This window comes from Paroedura picta, chromosome 6, assembly GCF_049243985.1.
Source record: "Paroedura picta isolate Pp20150507F chromosome 6, Ppicta_v3.0, whole genome shotgun sequence".
NCBI lineage: Eukaryota > Metazoa > Chordata > Lepidosauria > Squamata > Gekkonidae > Paroedura > Paroedura picta.
The window spans coordinates 90,198,081-90,217,738 of NC_135374.1; the positions used below are offsets into that span (position 1 = coordinate 90,198,081).

Below are 19,658 nucleotides of genomic sequence, written 5' to 3' on the forward strand. Positions count from 1 at the left end.
TGAAGTGCACATTGGTAGCAATAAGATTCTGGGATCAGTCTCTTAGGTTCTGCTTGTTCCTCTTTGCACATACTGCCTACGCGACACCACGGTCGATCTTAAAGGACATTGTTTTCTCATGGAACAACTGCAGTTCTTACTTCTCTTAATTGTTAAGAAAACACAACTGGGTTATATGATAAAGTGGGCTGAACAGAATGTCCTGAGAGCTATGCTTGGGGATAACATTCTGGGCTTAGAAGAAATTGATGTAGTTTTCATTTGGGCTGTGCGTAAAAGGCATAGAACAGCCAGTTTTTTTGTGAACCTCCATGGGTCAGCATGATGCAAATAAATAAGAGCTACTGTTTCTCCCCCCCTTGGGCAGGGATCAGGGTATTTGTAACCCCCTAGTTACAATTTGGAATGTTACGTTGCCACCTTTTTTCTTATTATTGAAGCTTTTCATATTTAGGTAGTAATTTATTAATTGAACTGTGAAGTGCTGTACATCCCCCTCCTGCTGTTTAAATGAGTAAAGAGAAAGGGTGTTGTGTTTTTGCCTCTTGTCCTGATGGATGATATTCTGGCAAGACTTTATGCTGACACAGTAGTTGGTAACATTGGAACATTTTGACTGCCCATGCTCAAAATAATTTGAATTAATCTAAATGTACATTGACAGTATAAGAGCATCCAGATCAGGCTGAACTGCAATCTCCCTATGGCTAGGAGAGATTATTGACCTGTAGTTTGTCTATTTTGTCATTACAGCATGTTAATTTTATCTAGAAACTATGATTTGCCCTTGTACAACACTGACGGGGAAGCATTTTAAAACTACAAGTCAGCAGATGGAATACAATTGTATATTCCTGCTCTGCAATCCGTTCAGATTCTGTGCAGGCACTTTTGTTGGTTGAGTACTTATGTTTATCCAAACACAGACACATGGAGAAAATTAAAAATACTCAAAAAAGGATAACAAACAGGGCAGATATTGTACCTATTGTGCCATCAAGCTTTAATCTCCATTTTTGCTGTTTTAAGGATTTCTTCTGTGTTCCTTACAAAGGATATTTCAGCTGAAGCTGAATGGAGATTCGTAATCACTTTGCTGCCTTTATTTTCAAAGGGAAAGCAACCAGCATTCTTTGTTCCGTACTCCTTGGGTACAGCCCAAGATAGTTTTACACCAAAGTAAATCTACTAAGCCCTTCTTCTTGTCATCTAAAACTATTGCAACCTACAGATGTAAGCTTCCATCTGGCCCAGAAACTTGTATCTTTTCCCCCTTGTATGATGATGGTAATGATGTTGTGCTCAAGTTGTTTTCTGTTAGACCTATAACAGTGCATGCAGGATTTTGTATATTTGTCATGTGCTATTTCTTTCATAGCCTGGTGACTCCCTGCTTTGTATTAATCCTGAAAATATTTCACCAGTCCACCATTTAATCTGCCTATTGTTTCCTCTATTTTTACCTTTTCCCTCCTTGGTTATTGAAGAGTACTTTCTGTTTTAGGTTTCAGTGGAGGTAGAGATGTAAGGAGGGGGAGCTTTGGGGGGGATTTGGGGAGATATTGAAGTACATGCAATATTTAGTTTGCAGACCAAACTTTAAAAGCATGAACGCATAATTAATAATTTAGCACATAAAATTGTAGTATTTGGTGTATTTAGGGAATTTATATGTATAAATGCCTCAATTTTTACCAAGGAAAAATTGTGAATATACCCAATGCAAAATAGAGAGTATATGCACACCCTCTGCTATCTTAGCACTGGTATCTTTGTGTCTCCCCCCCCCCCCCCAGAGATGGGGAAAATAAAAGTTTAAAATAGAAAATAACTTTTGCAGTAAATAGTCTTATGCAGTCCCGATAGGTCTAAAGCATATTTAGATATTGAGTTAAACTTTACAACATTTAAGACTCCGAATTATTCTATTTTGCATAGTCATATACATTGTAGCACATCAATTGTGAACAAAATTATTTTGATGATAATGAAAGTGCTGTGTATATATAGGCATTATTCTCTAATGCTACAGATTCTTAGTTGAAATATTCACACTATATATTTGGAGTGAGAAAGGAATAGTCACTCATTATAAGAGATAAAATATTTTCTAGGTTTTTTTTTTATACAGAGCCTTCCCTTCTCAGTAGGGAACCAGTTTTTCACAGGCCTTCGTATCTTTAAGATATTTTTCTTTAGCCCCTGTTCTAAGTTGTACTCTGATTACCTCGTTCATAAAGTAATTAATTATTTTTTAAAAAAATTTATAGACAGCCTTCTCCATCGGAGTAGCAGAGCATGCATTGCTGTTTTGCATTTTTGTATTGTATTTCAGTGTAACATTCCACTGTGTAATCTTACCCTTTCCCCCTCAAAATTTTGAACTGCCCAACTGCATGTAAAAGAGATCTGTTCTCTGCACTTAAATAGAATATGGCTAGTAAAGAAATTACAGGAGGTTGCCTAACTTGCTTTCTTCAACTCTTAACAGTGCAGTACAATTTTTAGCGTTATAGTCGCATTAATTGTAAACTGAATGTACAGGATAAAGGAGATTGACTAAATATTTAGAGATTATCAAGAGGGTCTGCATGCATGATTTCTGAGTTCTCTCTATGACCCTTGTGCGTGTACATTAACAGCTAGGGTTGGGTGCTTTGGCGTCCGAAGCGACTGTTCCTGCCCGAAGCAGCCAGCAGTGCAGGGGGGAGGGGAGGTCTGGGTGCTGGCACTAGCACCCACGCCTCCCCCCCCCATGCCGCGGCACTGGCTGCTTCGGGCAGGAATGGCTGCATCGGATGCCGAAGCGCCCAACCCTTAACAGCTGATATGTTTCCTGCACTCTGAAGACCACTATTGACCTGTCAGCTTCTGTATCCGTTGCTGCCATTTAATTCTGTGCATTTTATAGTTGCCCTGACCTGGATGGCCCAGGTTAACCTGATCTCATCAGATCTCAGAACTAAGCAGGGTTGGTCCTGGTTAGTACTTGGATGGGAGACAACTAAGGAAGTCCAGGGTTGCTGTGCAGAGGCAGGCAGTAGCAAACCACCTCTGTCCCTCTCGTGCCTCAAAAACTCTGAGTTCACCATAAGGCACCTGTGACCGGATGGCACTTTTCACTCCCATTGTTTTTAGAGAGAAATAAGCATATATTCTGATGAAAGTTACTAAAGCATGACTGAGAAGTGAAGGTAGTGGTAAAAGGGAACTGAATTCTGTCCGATATTCAGGAATGTTGGCAAACTATTTCATCTTCACATGTAAGTTTGGGGGGGGGGGGGGGCTTATAAACTATTTTATGTACCAGTTTTACACTTGCATTTTCAATCTGTCAGTCACTGTCGTGGTTCCAGTGGTAGTTTGTTTCCTGTGTTCATATGTCATTCTCATAAAAAATGGAAAGCCTCCGTATCCCAATAACGGACCAGTTGTGGGTAGATTTCTGCCTCTTTAATAAATACTATACTGTATATGAAGAAGCCTGCCGAGGTGATAGAATATTAAATGTGGGGGTGGTGTCATAATCCCCACATAACATGTAAACGATCTCCTGTCATTTTTTCCCCCAACTAATCTGGCTACTTTTAGGAGGCAGTTTGGTTTAATATAGTTTCAAAGCTGCAATGGCCTTGCTGTGGCTTGTGAGTGCATTCTGATTTATTTACTGTATTTCTGTTTCAGTACTGCTTTCCCTTGCTGTTGGAAGCCATTTTCGACAAAACCAGTAAAATTAAAAGCAGAGCAGAAATATAACATACTGAAAAACATTAACACAATTAAGTACTACTGTTTTAAGATGTTTTATGTTTTCAGACTTTAATGTTCAAACAGCAGCGGAGGAGCATGTTCTGTATTTCAATGAATGAATGTATTTGTTTTATGACAGAGAGACTCCATGAAAGATGACAGAAGAAGTTATTGTTATAGCAAAGTGGGATTACACTGCACAACAGGACCAGGAACTTGACATAAAGAAGAATGAACGCCTCTGGCTGCTAGATGATTCCAAAACGTGGTGGAGGGTAAGAAATGCAGCCAACAAAACAGGATACGTGCCATCAAATTATGTCGAACGAAAGAACAGCTTGAAGAAGGGCTCTTTGGTTAAAAATCTGAAAGACACATTGGGTAAGTGCTTCTTGGAAACTTAATGTGAGTTTCATTAAAAAGTAAATATGTTAATTCAGAAAATGCAGTGGATGAAATTGGAAGGAGTATATTTCCTTAATCATATAAAAAGCTATTTTAAGTAGTTGAGAGAACTGTCCTCTACTTCCCCCCCCCCCAATCACTCATTATATTTGTACATTTTTCTTAAGAGTACTTATAATTGGGGTTCTGATATTTGGTGGAGCTGATACAGTTTGATACAATATTTGTCATTCCAATGTGAAATGAGCCTCAGACCTCTTTGAAATTGGGCCTGGGCTTTTATCTGTGTGAATTTGCTGATGGTCCCGGGCCCCCAGGAGACGCGTCTGTCTCGGCCAGGGCCTTTTTGGTCTTGGCTGATGGTCCCGGACCCCCAGGAGACACGTCTGCCTCGGCCAGGGCCTTTTCGGTCTTGGTCCTTACCTGGTGGAATGAGCTCACGCAAGAGCTGCAGGCCCTGACGGGGACTCTTTAGGCCTGCAAAATGAAGCTTTTCCACCAGGCATTTGGTTGAAGCTGGGCTAAGAAACCCAGGGCTTGACATTGGGTCCTCCCCCTTTGGGCTCCCAAGCCTGGTATTAGACTGGACCTGGGATGCTGGTGATGTACCCCCATTATACCATCCCCAATCTTGACAGAAACCTATACTGAATAGAGGACTGGAAATGTTGAGAGATGAGCTAATGTTATTACTGCCATGGAGTTTGTGGTTTTTGACAATACGGGGGGTTGTATTTTATGATGTTTTATGATTATATTTTGTGTTTATGGAATATTTTATTGTGAACTGTCGGGAGTGGAGGTATATAAATTTAATTATAAATAAATAAATCTGTTCAGATGGGGTATCATCCCCACAACCCTAATGGAATGAATTCTGGAGCCTTGCATAACTGTGTTGCATTTGAGGCACTGCCTTTGTAGCATTTTTCTAGGCAACCACACAGGTGCATACAGAATAACTTTACCTACCTCTTCTTCCCTATTTTGGATAAGTTTGGGAAAAGAAAATAGAGTTTGGTTCAGTATTTGGGTTTTTACAAGCTTGCTTTGTGGGAAACCCCAAGGACTGCATTGTGTTTCTTTGGATGCTTACAAGAGAAATGTGAAAAAGTGTGAGTTGTGAAGAACTAAAGAGGAGAATTTCCTATTGCTATATATAGGCCACTGTTCACCACTGTGCTCTGCTGAAGCATACCTGTTCTTGGCTTTGTCTTTGGGTGTGAATTGTGAATATTTTCTGAACACTCTTCTGTTCCAGGTTTATTTCCTGATTGTTTAGCATGCATGGAGACCACTCCTAGAAGGTGGTTTCCCTCACGATCACCTTGCTAGTGATCCCTTTCCTTCCCGTGACTTCCTTAATGTGCTGAAACTTGCTCGCTCCTGTTTCTTGTTTATGGCACCCAGGATTTCCTGCTCCTGCAACATAATTATTACGACAGTTTGAAAGCTTTTCCTTTGTTTCCCTCCTCAACTGCAGAATCAGGAACAGCATCTCGTGAAACACTTTGTGTGCTGTGGGTTGGGTTTGTAAATGGCATCCACGCAGCTAATGGGAATCACCAAGAAGTACAGAAGGTCGTGTAATTCAGAGAAGTTTCATTTTAGCTATGGCTTTTTCAGCATGACAGAAGAAAGCAGTTATGCTTGAACCACACATCAGTAACTTTTTAAATGGCTCCTTCTTTCATTTTTCTATATTTGCTCTTCCTGAAGTTCAGTTTCTGGGAGCTGAAGGGTACCTTTATTTGTCTGCTTGGCTGCATGGATATGCATGCCTGTGAGAGGGGTGTGTTACGTGTAGACGTACATTTCATATAATCATCTGAGTATGTGTTAACATCCTTGGGTGAAAAATATGCAGCTACTCTGTAATTATGTTTAAAATTGGTGGTGCGGTCCATGTTTTTTAAATTAACTCTCTTGTACAACAGTCCATGTACTTAGGGAAAAAACATATTCTAGCCTGATCTTGTCAGATCTCAGAAGCTAAGCAGGTTTGAGACTGGCTAGTATTTGGATGGGAGACCTCCAAGGAAATCCAGGGTTGCTACTCAGAGGCAGGCAGTAACAAATCACCTCTCTTTGAGTGTTGCCTTGAAAAAGTACTGGTCACCAGTAGTTTTCTGTGTGACCTGATGGCACTTTCTAGCACAGAGTACTATAGCACAGGGGTAGTCAACCTGTGGTCCTCCAGATGTCCGTGGACTACAAGTTCCATAAGCCTTTGCCAGCGTTTGCCTTGATGTGTTTGAACTCCACTGCCAATCACTTGGATCCTGGGTAGGCCTCCCAGTACAGAGGCAAAAGCAGGTATAAGACTGTATCAAAGTGGAAGCTTGCTTATGTGGTCTAGACTCTTCTGCTGTGTGAGGACAGTCACATGATGCCAAACTATTTACATCCTGGCTTGATCTTGAATGTTGTTCTGTCATCAATAAGGCTGTCTGTTTCAGAAGACATTAAAATTATGTGGATGGCCATATAGATAAGTATTGTTGATATAATGGAATATCATTGTGTTCAAGTCTATTTCAATGATTTATAGTTTGTTTTCACTGGTAGGATAACCAGCAGCCATTAACAACACTTTTTGTTTTGTCTTGTTTTTCTGTGCCCTGTCCAATATAAACCTATATTGGAGACCTAAGCAGATGCCATACTGATTTTTTGCTTCTGTTCTAATAATATGCATTAAAAGGTCTATACCCTGCATGGAAACCTACGCAGTTAATGAATACTAAAATGTGATGTAATGGTCAGGCAGAGAAATGAGATGAGCCACTTGGTTAAGAGTCCAGGAGTCCTTTTGGAGTCTACCTTTTAAAAAAGAAAATGGAGTATGGTAGACAAATGTGTTCCAAGCTTCTATACTTTCAAGGCTTGAGTTCTTTTAAAATGCTTTATGTTGGCCTGCCCTTGAAAATATCTTGGAAGGTGCATTCAGAGCAGAATGTCAGGAACCTGGCAACAGTTAATGAGCTTTGTTATGCCAATTTGTAGACCACTGCATTGACTTCATATTTGCTTCCAGATCCAATTAGAATTATTACAGATACAACCTTTAAAACCCTTTTCGATTTGAAGCAGTCTCACTTGAAAGAGTATTACTGTCTACATGAGTTCACTTCCTCTCGTCATTCTCTGCTCTCTCTCCCTTTACGTAGTGGGTGGAGGCAGCCATGTTCCATGCATTCTCTTTAAAAGGACCTCCATTCTGTGGAATACCTTTCCAAGAATAGAGGAAGACCTTCTATCTCCTTGTTTTAAAAAGGTTTTGTAAGGTCAGCTCTTTCAAGCTCTGGCCAGGTGGCTAAGGTAAAACAAGCTGAAATCGAATCCATACAGGACAACAATAATGCTGCTCAGAAAGGCTGATGTTCCAGAGGGAACGGATCCATGTTGGGTTGTCTTTGAAGAAACCTGGAAACTGAAGCTGGTCAAAATGCAGCAGCCTGATTATCAAAAGCTATCCTATGGGAATGGATCTTTCCTATTTTGAAATAGCTACGCTTGCTGCCGGCTCCCCCCCCCCCCCCAACTCAATTCAAGATGCTGGTTAAACCTCTTCATACCTAGTATCATTTGCCAACTATGGTCTTAATACTACCACCTTCTGGCTGTTCACTTACTTAGAATGGCTTAGCAGGCATTAGCCAGAGCTCCAGATTATCCATTATGAGTCTCACTCCGTGGAACAGACTCCCTCCTTGGAGAGGTCTGCAAGGTTTGTTTGCTTGCCAGGGCTTTGGTGAGGTATGAACAGCAGACATCTTTGGGAATGTTGTGAGTTTATCTCGTTTTAATCTGTAGGGTTTTAATTATCATGTGTAAGCCACCTTGAGGCAGGTTATAAATATATTAAAAAGTAAGAGCGAGTTCTGTCCAAGGGCTTTTGGGGTTGTTTGCTTTGTACACACTATTTTAATTGTCTAGCAGTTAGTTTTATTTACTTATAGTCTGTCATTCTGTCCAGCCAGGGCTACCGAGGGTGCTGCTGTTTTATTTGTTGTTCCTGTCCTTGGGTCCATATGTTGGGGGAAAGATTTAAAAATACTTTTAGTAAATAAATAGAATTATGTTGATAGCTTGGGTTAAGAAGCAGTATTTTCAAAACCGCAATTAACTTTGATTCTATGCTATACTGTTGAACATAGTGAATATGGAACATGGAAGATGTAAACAGGGCAAAAAGAGGGGTAAACATCAATCCTTCCGTTGGCCTGTCTTTTCATCCACCCTAGTTTGTCCCTGTAACAAGTCGGGTATCACTTTCTTCATGACGACAATATAATTTTTAGCTACTAGGAATGGAAGATGCCATCCAGTTAGGGTGCCCTGAAGAATTTCCTTGTAGACGGTATAGGTCAAACTCAGCATCATGAATGGTGTCTGCAAGGACAGAAGCCAGCATAGACCTGAACTATCCATTCATGTAATATAAATCTTCAGTGATAGGATGTTCATTTACTACCTTCTGCCTTCAGACAGTTAGTGATAGCCCTGCTCAGAGCATTTATCTGTACTTTAGCCTTGAGGTCATGAAAGGGTGAATGGCAGCACATGGTGTGAGCTTGAAAAAAAAGGCCAGATAATGTTGGCGAAAGTGCCCCTGACTCCTTCAACAAGCTGGAACCTTATTAATGGTAGTTTTTTTCTCACTAATGAGGCAGTAAAATAAAACAACAATTTATATGGGATGTTCAACAAGTTATTTCTTCTTTGAGCCGGATATCTGTCTTTGTTGCTGCCAAATTATCTGCTTTTTTTCTTCCCCATGACTCTGTGCATCTGTGCTCTGAAGGGGCAGTAATTAGTTTGAATCCAAATAGTTGTTGAAATTAGTAGCAAAGTTTTCCATTTGTTTTGAGGTTAAATATGCTATATGCCCTTGTAGTGCTGCTTGCTTTTTTCCTGTTTCATTTAACTTCCTGTTTATTATAACTGTCAGCTATTTCCTTTTTTGAGGCAATCCAGTCTGTTAGCTGTCAGGTCTCTTTAGAGTCCTCACCTCCCAATTTCACCACCAACAAATATTTATTTAAACTTACGCTTTATTGTCTGAGACATTTTAGCCCGATTCGCTGAAATGCTTAATAACTGGTTTTAGACAAAGGGTTTTTAAAATTGTTCTCACCCTTCCATTTTTATTTTTGTGGGGATTTTTACAACTTGCTTTGAATCTTTGCCAAGAGTTGTTCACAGGACTGTAACTCAGTGGTCCCACCCATTGAAATGGCTCCACAAAATATTTTTAATGAGGAGCAAATGTGCTTGAGAACTACAGTTTAGGTTCTTGGATTAAATTTTGTATTTTTGTGGAGCCTTCTTTAAAAGGCTGCCTAGGAAGACCATTCTTAGTTGGTGTCAAGTGAGGAAATCATGCAGGAGTCCCATCATCCACTGAATCTTGTCTATAAATGCAAGTTGCATTAAAGGATGTATTGGACTTTGTTTCCAAGCGATGACTTGCAGGTGTGAAATGATAATCAAAGATTGTACACATTCATGTTATCTAAGATTACCTCAAAGTGTTTTTCGCTGAGGCAGTTGGCAAAATAATATGAATTGCCAAAACAAGTATGTGTGACTCAGCTTGAAATTTTGTTGCCGCAAAGAAACAGTGAAGATTGCTTGGTACAAAACTGTACTGTCATTGACGTGGAATTGAAGTCAGAAACTTCGCATGCATATGTTAGGTATGAAGAGTTTTATCGTTTCATATTTAACAAACGGTCAGTAACTTGTCTGTTCTTGAAGGGTGCATTGCAGAAATGGACAAGCCCTTAATGGCACATCTCATGTCTCCAGGGCTGCAGCGGAAAAAATATGTAGTATTTGGAAATCCGGAAGACATCTATCCTTTTCACAACAGGTTTGGATTTGTGCTGGATAAACACAAGTTCCAGCTTCTTCTCTATTTTTTTTTTTGGCAGCAGTACCTAAAAACAAGCCTCTATTCTTTAGGTACATCTAGAAAATCCTATAGATTTTTTGTGTAGGACACCATGGACATTGATGGTGCTGTATTAATAAGTGTTTGCCTGTTGTTAACTTTGCCTTACATTACTCCCTTGCCTTTGTTTTCCCACTCTCAGCATTTAGATCATAGAGCTCTTTATGGCAAGGGCCTATGGTACTCAATACCATCAGTGTTACTATGTGAAAATAGATTGGGTCCACTTTCTGTTGACGAAAGGCACTTCCTCCATCAGAATGGAATGTTTTTGTTCTCTCTCTCCAGCTGCAGCCCGCAAGACTCTCTGATATGCTGCACTTGGGATATAGGAGACCGTCAGAGTCAGAAATAACACGAGGTGTGAATTGTGGGCCTGCAGTAAGACAAGAGAATCCCAAAAATTACTTCCTCCTGCACAGGCAAAAAATGGTTTGGGGATCACCCTAGTATTCTTACTGTCAATTTAGTATTAAGCAAGTGTTCTTCTGTCTGTATATTGCATAAAAGGCTGTGGCTGTGAGCAAGTAGCTTGCCTGAGTTCTAGTCCATAGCTGAGATTGAAAAAAAGGGATTTTTAGTGCGTTGATCATATCAGAATTGTCCGTTTTCATATTTGCATTCTGTTTTTTTGGGGGAGTTTTTCTGAAGCCTAGAAATCTCAAAAGTAATAACGCCAAAGCTCCATTCAGTAGTCATGTTTGTGAAGGTGGGCTGTGTGTAGGCTTGTTTCTTTCATCCTTTTTCACTTGGAGGATCCTAGTTGGAGACCACCTTGGAATTGGCTTTATTTTTAGGTCCTAGGTTTCATGGTGGGGCAAGTGGGAACTAGCTCCAGTTTACCCACGTGCCCGTATTAGTATATCATGACTGACTGGAGTTGCTTTAGGGCCAGGATTCGCCGTGCAAGATGGGGGCTTATCTGATTCCGTGTGCAAACCTTTTCATAGGTAGGACTGCTGCAGATCCTGGATTAATGTCAGCTGAAAGTCTGAATGCCACTCGAGAGTGGTTCGTGAGATGTATATTCTGTTCAGTGACCGCTGTTATTAACGTTGCAGTTGGTCTTTAAAAAATGAAAAAGCATTAGTAAGTTGTACTGAGCTTGATGCTATTAAAGAATATTTATCTAGTTTTAAATATATAACTCCCATCTTCTTAACATTTTGAAAATACATTCTTATGGTACTATCTTATAAATGATCCCATAGCAGGGACATAGCAATGCACTCTCAGCCCAATCTATCTCACAAGTTTGCTAGGAAGATTAAATAGAAAAGAGGAGAAAGATGGGGTATACATGAAGAGCATAAATAAAACTGTTGTCAAAAGTTGTCAAAATGTGGACAACTTACTCAAGACTCAAACTTTATAGTAGGAGAGGCCATAGAAGATGTGCACCATGACTGCGCTCCCCAGGGATCCAAAAAAACAAGATTGATGGACTCCTGTACTTTTTTTATTGAGCACAAGCTCAGTAAACCTGAACAGAGGAAAGAGGTTGTTTTCCTGTATCCTAAATTCGAGCTTCCAGACAAAAGAAGAGCTGTTTCTTTGTACTCCACTTTTTACTGCCTGGAGGAGTCTCAAAGCAGCTTACATTTCCTTTCCCTTCCTCCACCCATAGCAGGCACCCTGTGAGATGCTGAGAGAGTCCTGAGAGAACACTGACAGGCCCAAGGTCACCCGGCTGGCTGCATGTGGAGGAGTTGGGAATCAAACTCGGTTCTCCAGATTTGAGGTTGCACTGTGCTGCCTACACTGTCCCATCTCCATTTCTGCCTTTTAAACTGCATTGGAGGGGGAGGATGAGGCTAGGCATTTACTAAAATAGGCTCTAGAAATTATATTTGACTGTTACTTAGGATGCAGAAGTAAGTGTTGCTCTCGCCAAGCCGAGAATGAGTCATGGATACTGCAGCTAACAATCAGCTAAGTGCCAGGAGTTAAGTAAATTTCAGATTTTCTTAGCTTTTGACAGCTTTAATTTCAGCTTTTGATTAAATTTGTTGTTCTTTTTTAAAGGATGACTTCTTTAAAGTGGCTGCATTTGACTGGCTGGAGGATTATTTATTCACTTTATTTATGGCCTGCCTTTCTTGCTGAGACATGAAGCAGGATGACACAGCAGCCAAATAAGAGCCAGCATGGTATAGTTAAAGAGGATTGGCCTGGTATCTGAAAGACTCAAGTTTGAATTGCCACTCATGCCATGGAAGGTTGCTGGGTGACCTTGGCACAATGACACTATTTCAGCCTAGTCTTCCTCACAGGTGAGAGTAAAAGAGGACAATGATGTAAGCTACTTTAGCCCCCCGTTGGGGATTAAGATGGGGATTGAAATAAATAGTATGAGACATTAAATGAACAGTCAAAGTGAAACAGAAATTAGAAACAGTGCAGCAAAGTATCAGATGTCATGAAAAGTGTGAAAAAATGAGTTAGAAAAATAGAAACGATACATTAAGACAGCCTTTCTCAACTTTTTTACCATTGAGAAACCCCTGAAACATTCTTCAGGCTTCAAGAAGCCCCAGAAGTGGTGTGATCATGCAGAATATGGTTGGGAAACAGAGCTGTGTACACGCACACCCAAGACCCCTCCCATCCCAGCCCTCTCCAGGCCCATCATTAGCCATTTGGGGAGAGGGGTAATAGCTCAACATAATCATTTGGGGAGAGGGGTAATAGGTCAACCTATTAATGGTCATATCACCTGTGTTCAACAAAGTTTAAAAATATATAAAAATTAACTCCCACACATTCAGGAAACCCTTCTAAATGCTTTTTCTATTCTATCTTATATGCCTCTAAGTCGTGTTCTGATCCAGTCATCTTTCCTCCCCTGATCTCCAGGAGAGTGGTGAAGCGTAGCTATTAAGTTCACTCTAGTGACGATAACCATTTTGTGGCAGCAACAGAGACCAAGACCACTCAGCTGCTCCGGTCATGGTGCAGATTTCTGAGGGAGAAATGTCAGGCACAAGGGAGACTGCAGGGGAAGCTAGCAAGGCCCCCAGTCAGCTTGCAGTCAGGGGTATGCATTTGGCATAAACCAAGCCAAAAAACCCTGTAAAAATCAGAGAATCTGATTGGCTACTGATATAGCCGAGCCTGAATAAAGCTGGCTCCTCTTGCAGCTTGGCTTAAACACAGTGAGGCCCAAAGCTGAGTTGAGCCCTTTGACTAATAGCAGTACCCATTTTGCACAGCCCAAAATACCTCATGGAAGCAGTTCTTACGTGGGCATGGGCAGTCCAGAGGATGTGAAGCTTAACTGTTCTGTCACATCACAGCATTTTGGAACCAAGATTCAGGTAGGTTATTGATCAGTTTGGAAGAACAAGGCTTCCACTTAGATAGCAGCAATGCCAGAAGGACGTTAACTGGTAAAGTAAAACACCGTGGTTTTTTTTCCCCATCTTCCCTCTGAGATGATAGCTATAATTAGACAGACTATGAGGGAGGAGATTCATAGCCAACGCCTTAATGCTGCAATGCCCAAGGTAAGCCAAAACTGGAGAGATAGCAGCCTTACCTCTCCACCTCCTCCTTTCCCTCCCCACCAAGAGTCAAAAGAATGGGGAGAGAGAGATATAAGGGGGAGAGGTTCATGATGGCCCTCTAAAGCAGCCCAGAAGGAATCCTGCAATGAAAAAGGTAACAAATACATTGGGCTTCTTCTGGCACTGAATTTGATAGTAGAGAGGAGGGAAGGGTAGAGAGGAGGGAAGACGGTCAAGGTAAGGAGGACATTGAAATAACATACAGGGAAAATAAACTCCTTAAAGTTGAGGACTGCCAATACCTCCTGTCACAAATTTTCTGTGCTAGAGCACCAAGAATCCCTAGCAGGTGAGGAGAAGAGCCTTGCACTCAAACAGGTTTAGTTAGTGTAACACAGTAGTGTAACACAGTAGACTTAAAAATCTATACAAGCTTTTGGCCTGTAGTTCCATTATAAAAGCTATCATAACTCTGATGGAGGGGGGAGTCTTGAAGGAAAAATATCCAATGCAATTGTTTCTATTTTATATATGTCTAGTTCTAGATTTACATCCTGCTTCTCTCTGGCCCACAGGGCCTATGGCAACTCACAACAGCCAATAAAACTATCTATAAATAAGCATTAAACATTCCTACAAAAACATTAAATTACAATCCTTAAAATAGCACTGAAGCTCAGGCATCAGAGTGAAATATAATAATTTGGCACCCAGCAATGAACTCCATCTTACAGGCCCTATGGAATCTAGAAAGGTTCTGCAGGGCCTGGATGTCATCTGTCAGAGAGTTCCACCAGGCAGGGGCCACTGTAGAAAAAGCTCTTGCCCTTGTAGAAGATAGCGGAACCCCCTGTGGGGCAGGCATCACCAGCAGACCACGTAAATAAGGGGGGGATATATAGGGGATGGGGGATATAAAAGGGAGAAGTAGTCCCTTAAGTTTGTATACCATTTAGGGCTTTAAAGGTGAGAACCAGAACTTTGAACTTGTGTGTTTGAGTGACCTTTGTGATCATGCCTACTGGATGGGGGATACGCTTCTAGGTAACACTGTGTGTGAACGAGACCTTGGGGTACTTGTGGCTTGTAAACTAAACATGAGCAGGCAGTGTGATGCAGCGGTAAAAAAGGCGAATGCCATTTTGGGCTGTATCAACAGGGGCATCACATCAAAAATCACAAGATGTCATAGTCCCATTGTATATACGGCACTGGTCAGACCACACCTGGAGTACTGTGTGCAGTTCTGGAGGCCTCACTTCAAGAAGGACATAGATAAAATTGAAAGGGTACAGAGGAGAGCGACAAAGATGATCTGGGGCCAAGGGACCAAGCCCTATGAAGATAGGTTGAGGGACTTGGGAATGTTCAGCCTGGAGAAAAGGAGGTTGAGAGGGGACATGATAGCCCTCTTTAAGTATTTTAAAGGTTGTTATTTGGAGGAGGGCAGGATGCTGTTCCCATTGGCTGCAGAGGAAAGGAGACGCAGTAATGGGTTGAAACTACAAGTACAACGATATAGGCTAGATATCAGGAAAAAAATTTTCACAGTCAGAGTAGTTCAGCAGTGGAATAGGCTGCCTAAGGAGGTGGTGAGCTCCCCCTCACTGGCAGTCTTCAAGCAAAGGTTGGATACCCACTTTTCTTGGATGCTTTAGGATGCTTAGGGCTGATCCTGCGTTGAGCAGGGGGTTGGACTAGATGGCCTGTATGGCCCCTTCCAACTCTATGATTCTATGATTCTATGATCATCCTAGTTAGAGATGCAAATAGCAACTAACAGCCTGTGAAAGCCACCATCAAGGTGCCAATGGACTCTGAATTTGTCCAAACCCATCTACCATTTAAAATCAGTACAGAAGGTATATAGCTGGTAAAGTAAATTAGAGTGTCAATGAACAGGATAGTGACCAGATTCATTACTGTTCTTTCACCTGGGGGAAGGTGAGAAGTTTAAAGTGCCATAATAAGAACTCATCAGTAAAACCTACGAATATGCAAAAACATGTGAAGGCTTGGTAAATTTGAGCTTCCTATGTGTAAACTTGCTTTCTCTGCAAACTGAGTATTGAAAACTATAATTAGAAAATGGCACATTAGTCTACAGAAATAGGCTTTTAAAAAATCTGTTGCGATACATGGAATGGAAGTGCGCGTCTCTCTTCCCCCACCTCCCTGGCTCTATGGGGATTAGATTTATGTTGCCATGCAGCAGTAGTGCTTTGGAAAGACTAAACCCACGTACCTTTTGCTCTGCTGCCTCCTGGAGCTCAGGGATTATATTTTCTCTGCCTTGAATTTGACACTGTTCACACTCTTTGGGTGGCACCCATCACCAGGAGAAGGAAAGGCAGCTAGCTTGACAGGCAGTTAGAACAACAAAAATTTGCTGATCTTTTTGTATGTATTCTCCGTTCAGCACCATAGAAGTGAATAACTGAAAGGCAGGGTGTAACTATTTAAAATAAGTGAATACGTATTGCCTACTTGTAAAACCTACTCCATGCTGGATTATTTCCATCTCTTTCCCTTGCATGACCTTTTTAAGGGTCGGGCTGCGTGGAATGAATGAAGTATGTCAGGAATTCAAAAATTGAATAGGTGTACATTTTGGCATAAGAACATGTGCCATGCAATACTCTACTGCCAAATGAGTTTTATATTTACATGTTTATATTTATAGTCACATGTTTTTGAAAAAGACTCATTGAGTATTATGTCTTGCAAATATGGCATATTCAAAATATGATAGTCGTATTTATTAATGTGTCGTTTTATTCATTTAATAAAGAGAATTATTTTGTTTAGCATATTTTGAGGCTTGCCTGCTTGTTAGTTCTAGGAAATGGTACCACTATGTCTTTCAAAACTGTTGTTGAAACCTGAATTAGTAAATGTATTTTTCTCATTGTAGATAACTGGTTCCATATAGTTACTGTTATTAAAGCCGTTTTTTTGTTTCAGAGCAAAAAAGCATGTTCCAAATAGCATTCAGTGGCACAGGGACAGATTCCCAAATCATGAACAATCTTTCATTGTATTTGAAGCTTCCACAGTACTCAAGAAGAGTCCTAGTAATAGTTTGTTTTCCATGAATTTTCATTGGATGCAGCTGTTCCTTATAATAAAGGCAGTCTATATTTTTAACTTGTCTGCATGCAGATAAATTAATGCTTGAGGGGTATTGTTTTAAACAAGGAAGCATAAACAGTTGACTCTCAATTATTCTTTCTAACTAAACTTTCTAACTAAGGGAATGCCTTCTCCCATACAAACCTACCTGATCCCCCCAGTCACCCCGGATGCCGTGCTTTGATTGCCTCCACTATCTCAGGCTAGATGGGTTGTGATTCGAGAAAGGGGCCTACTCCATCATGGCACAAAAACTTTGGAACTCCCTCTCCAGAAAACTTTGTCAGATTCCGTTTGTCAGTGTCCTTTCCCAGGCGGTAAATATTTTTTTTTTGTTTCATCTGGTGTCCACCCAATAATGGTTATTGCCCCCCATCTAATGTTGTTTGCTTCAGTGTTCCCCTTAATTTTTCTCGTCAACAGTTCATATACTGAGCAGAAGATAACTGCTGCAATCTTAAAATGGGCAATGAGCCGTGAAAGATCCCACACAGCTCCCAATTGCTGCAAAGTGGGTCTTCCCGTGTTAATGAGCGGCCCCCCCACACACAGAGCTTAGAGGGAGCCCTGGTTTGTTCATGTGTTTTTGATTGAATTTTATAATTTTAACTGTATTTTTAATTATTCAACTATTTGGGTTTTTTGTTTGTTTGTTTTTACGTTTGCCACATTGTGAGCCTTGATTGGGTGGAATCTTGTGAATGAATAAATAAATAATACAGCAGGAAATTTTGCCCTGTGTTTCATACCTTGAAACGTAATTGTAGAAAAGCCTAATGAGGATATGCGAAAACTACAGTATAAATTGTAATATTATTATAGTGATATGAAAACAGTTAAAATGTGTTAATCGTGTGAGTGTCTCAATGATATGAAATAGTAAATTAAATATAGATCTGATTTATATAGATCTGGATCTTACTGGTACTGAATTGTGTTGTTGCTGTGGTATAATACCTGAACACACAGAAGTCTGCTTGAACCACCTGGGCTCTCTGTCTTGAGGAACAACAAAAAATGACTTCTGGTTACTCTCTCTAAAGATCATTTGCATAAATATTATTACAGACATGGTCAACTGGACGCATAGGAATGGGGAAGCAGAAGTCATTTCTACAATTTAACTGAATGGTTTCCAAGTAAAAAAGGGAAAGTAAATGCTGAATTTTGAGGCAGTGTTACATGGGTGAAAAATCTGCCTTCGTGTTCATGAATTGCACAGCTATAGAGGTATTATAGCAGGGGTAGTCAAACTGCGGCCCTCCAGATGTCCATGGACTACAATTCCCATGAGCCCCTTCCAGCGTTCGCTGGAGGGCCGCAGTTTGACTACCCCTGTACTCTAGTGCACCAGCCCTCCAAAAACACTCATCATATGTCAGTCATTTTGCTAGCCTTTAATAAACCTTTGCAAATAACATTAACATTAAAAAAATACCTCTACATATTGTAGATAAGCTGAGCATTTTCCAGCAATTAACATTAAACAGTGCTTGTTCACAGTTTCTTAGTGTTATTGTATTACTTGATGGGAATTTTTGTTCCTCCCCCGAAATGGCCTGAGAGAGAGAGAGATTTATTGTTAAATAATCATCCTGTAATGCTGCTGAAGAGAATGGTAGAATCCAGGGCTGCCAATCTCCAAGTGATAGCTCTCCTGCTATAACAAATGATCTCCAGACAATAGAGATCAGGTTCCCCAGAGAAAATGGCCACTTTGGAAGATGGACTCTATAGCATTATATCTCATTGATGATTGACGTTCCTCTGTTCTCTAAACCCCTCTCTCCTCATGCTCCACCCCTAAACTCTCAAGGTGCTCCCCCTCTCAGAGCTGGCAACTTTCACAGTATCTGTTGTTATACAGTGATTTGACAAACTTTTACCAGAGTCTGTCAAATAATAGCAGCACTGGTTTCCTGTGTCTGTATCACATAATATAGTCACAGCTTTATTAACTGGCATCCAGGTGGAATTGGGGTTAATTAAACATGCCGGTTGAGAAAGCTTGATCAGGCTGCACTCAAGGAAGTCAAACTGCGCTCGCCTGACGAGCTCAGCGGCCATTTACGTGACTGACTTGGCAGTTCCCGGCACACATTTAATGTGCCTTTCCAGTTAACCGAGTGGCAGTTAGATCATACCAGCACTGTCTGAGAAGAATCTTTAATTTTTTTTTCTTCAGGCATAGTGGGACTTCAAGCTCCTGATATTAGTTCAACAAGTGTATTTCTTTTGTTGTGCTTTTTGTAGTTCCAACTTCCATTTTGCAAGCAAATCTTTTTTGAATGCTGTTGCAATGATATTTTGACGTAACGCAGCTAGTATCTTAAGCTGCCCAAGACCAGCATTTTAAGTTTTAACCAATTGGTGTTAAACAAAGTTTGAGTCCAGTGGCATCTTTAAGACCAAGCACGCCCAAAGCAATCCCTGGCTGCCCCCCCCCCCGGGGACTCTGTGGCTTCCCCGCTGAGGTGCCAGGTGTACTTGGCGGGCTGCGGGGAAGCCATCCCCAGTGACCCAGCGGCTTCCTCGGGTATGTGGCCTCCTTACCAGAGGGCCCGTGGTCAGCGTGGTGGTGCCAGGCAGTTGGCCACGTGGCAAAAGCTGGCAGGGGTTCGTGGGAATTGTAGTCCATGAATATCTTGAGGAACACAGGTTGACTACCCCTGATATAAGGTTCCCAAATATACAGGAAAGGGAGGATTCCTCAGATACCAAGAAGTAGGCATGCACACGAAAGCTCATATCTTAAATAAAACTTTGTTGGTCTTTAATGTGCCACTGGACTCAAAACATTGTTGTGCTACTTCAGACCAACACGGCCACCCACCTGAAATTGTTTGGTGTGTAATTAAGCAGTGAGGTATTCAAACAAACCATGATGATGGTACATAATGATGCAG

The 19,658-nt window shown here is 41.0% G+C and overlaps 1 protein-coding gene across 3 annotated transcripts in view; it reads left to right on the plus strand.

The window, feature by feature from the left end:
- NCK2 (NCK adaptor protein 2) overlaps positions 1 to 19,658 on the plus strand; it is an 80,590-nt gene that overhangs the window by 46,769 nt on the left and 14,163 nt on the right. For all 3 annotated transcript variants that reach the window (XM_077343589.1, XM_077343592.1, XM_077343591.1), the window contains exon 3: positions 3,890 to 4,131. In XM_077343589.1, coding sequence (XP_077199704.1) covers positions 3,906 to 4,131 — 226 coding nt within the window. In that variant the 5' untranslated portion in view covers positions 3,890 to 3,905. The remainder of the gene's footprint in view (positions 1 to 3,889; positions 4,132 to 19,658) is intronic.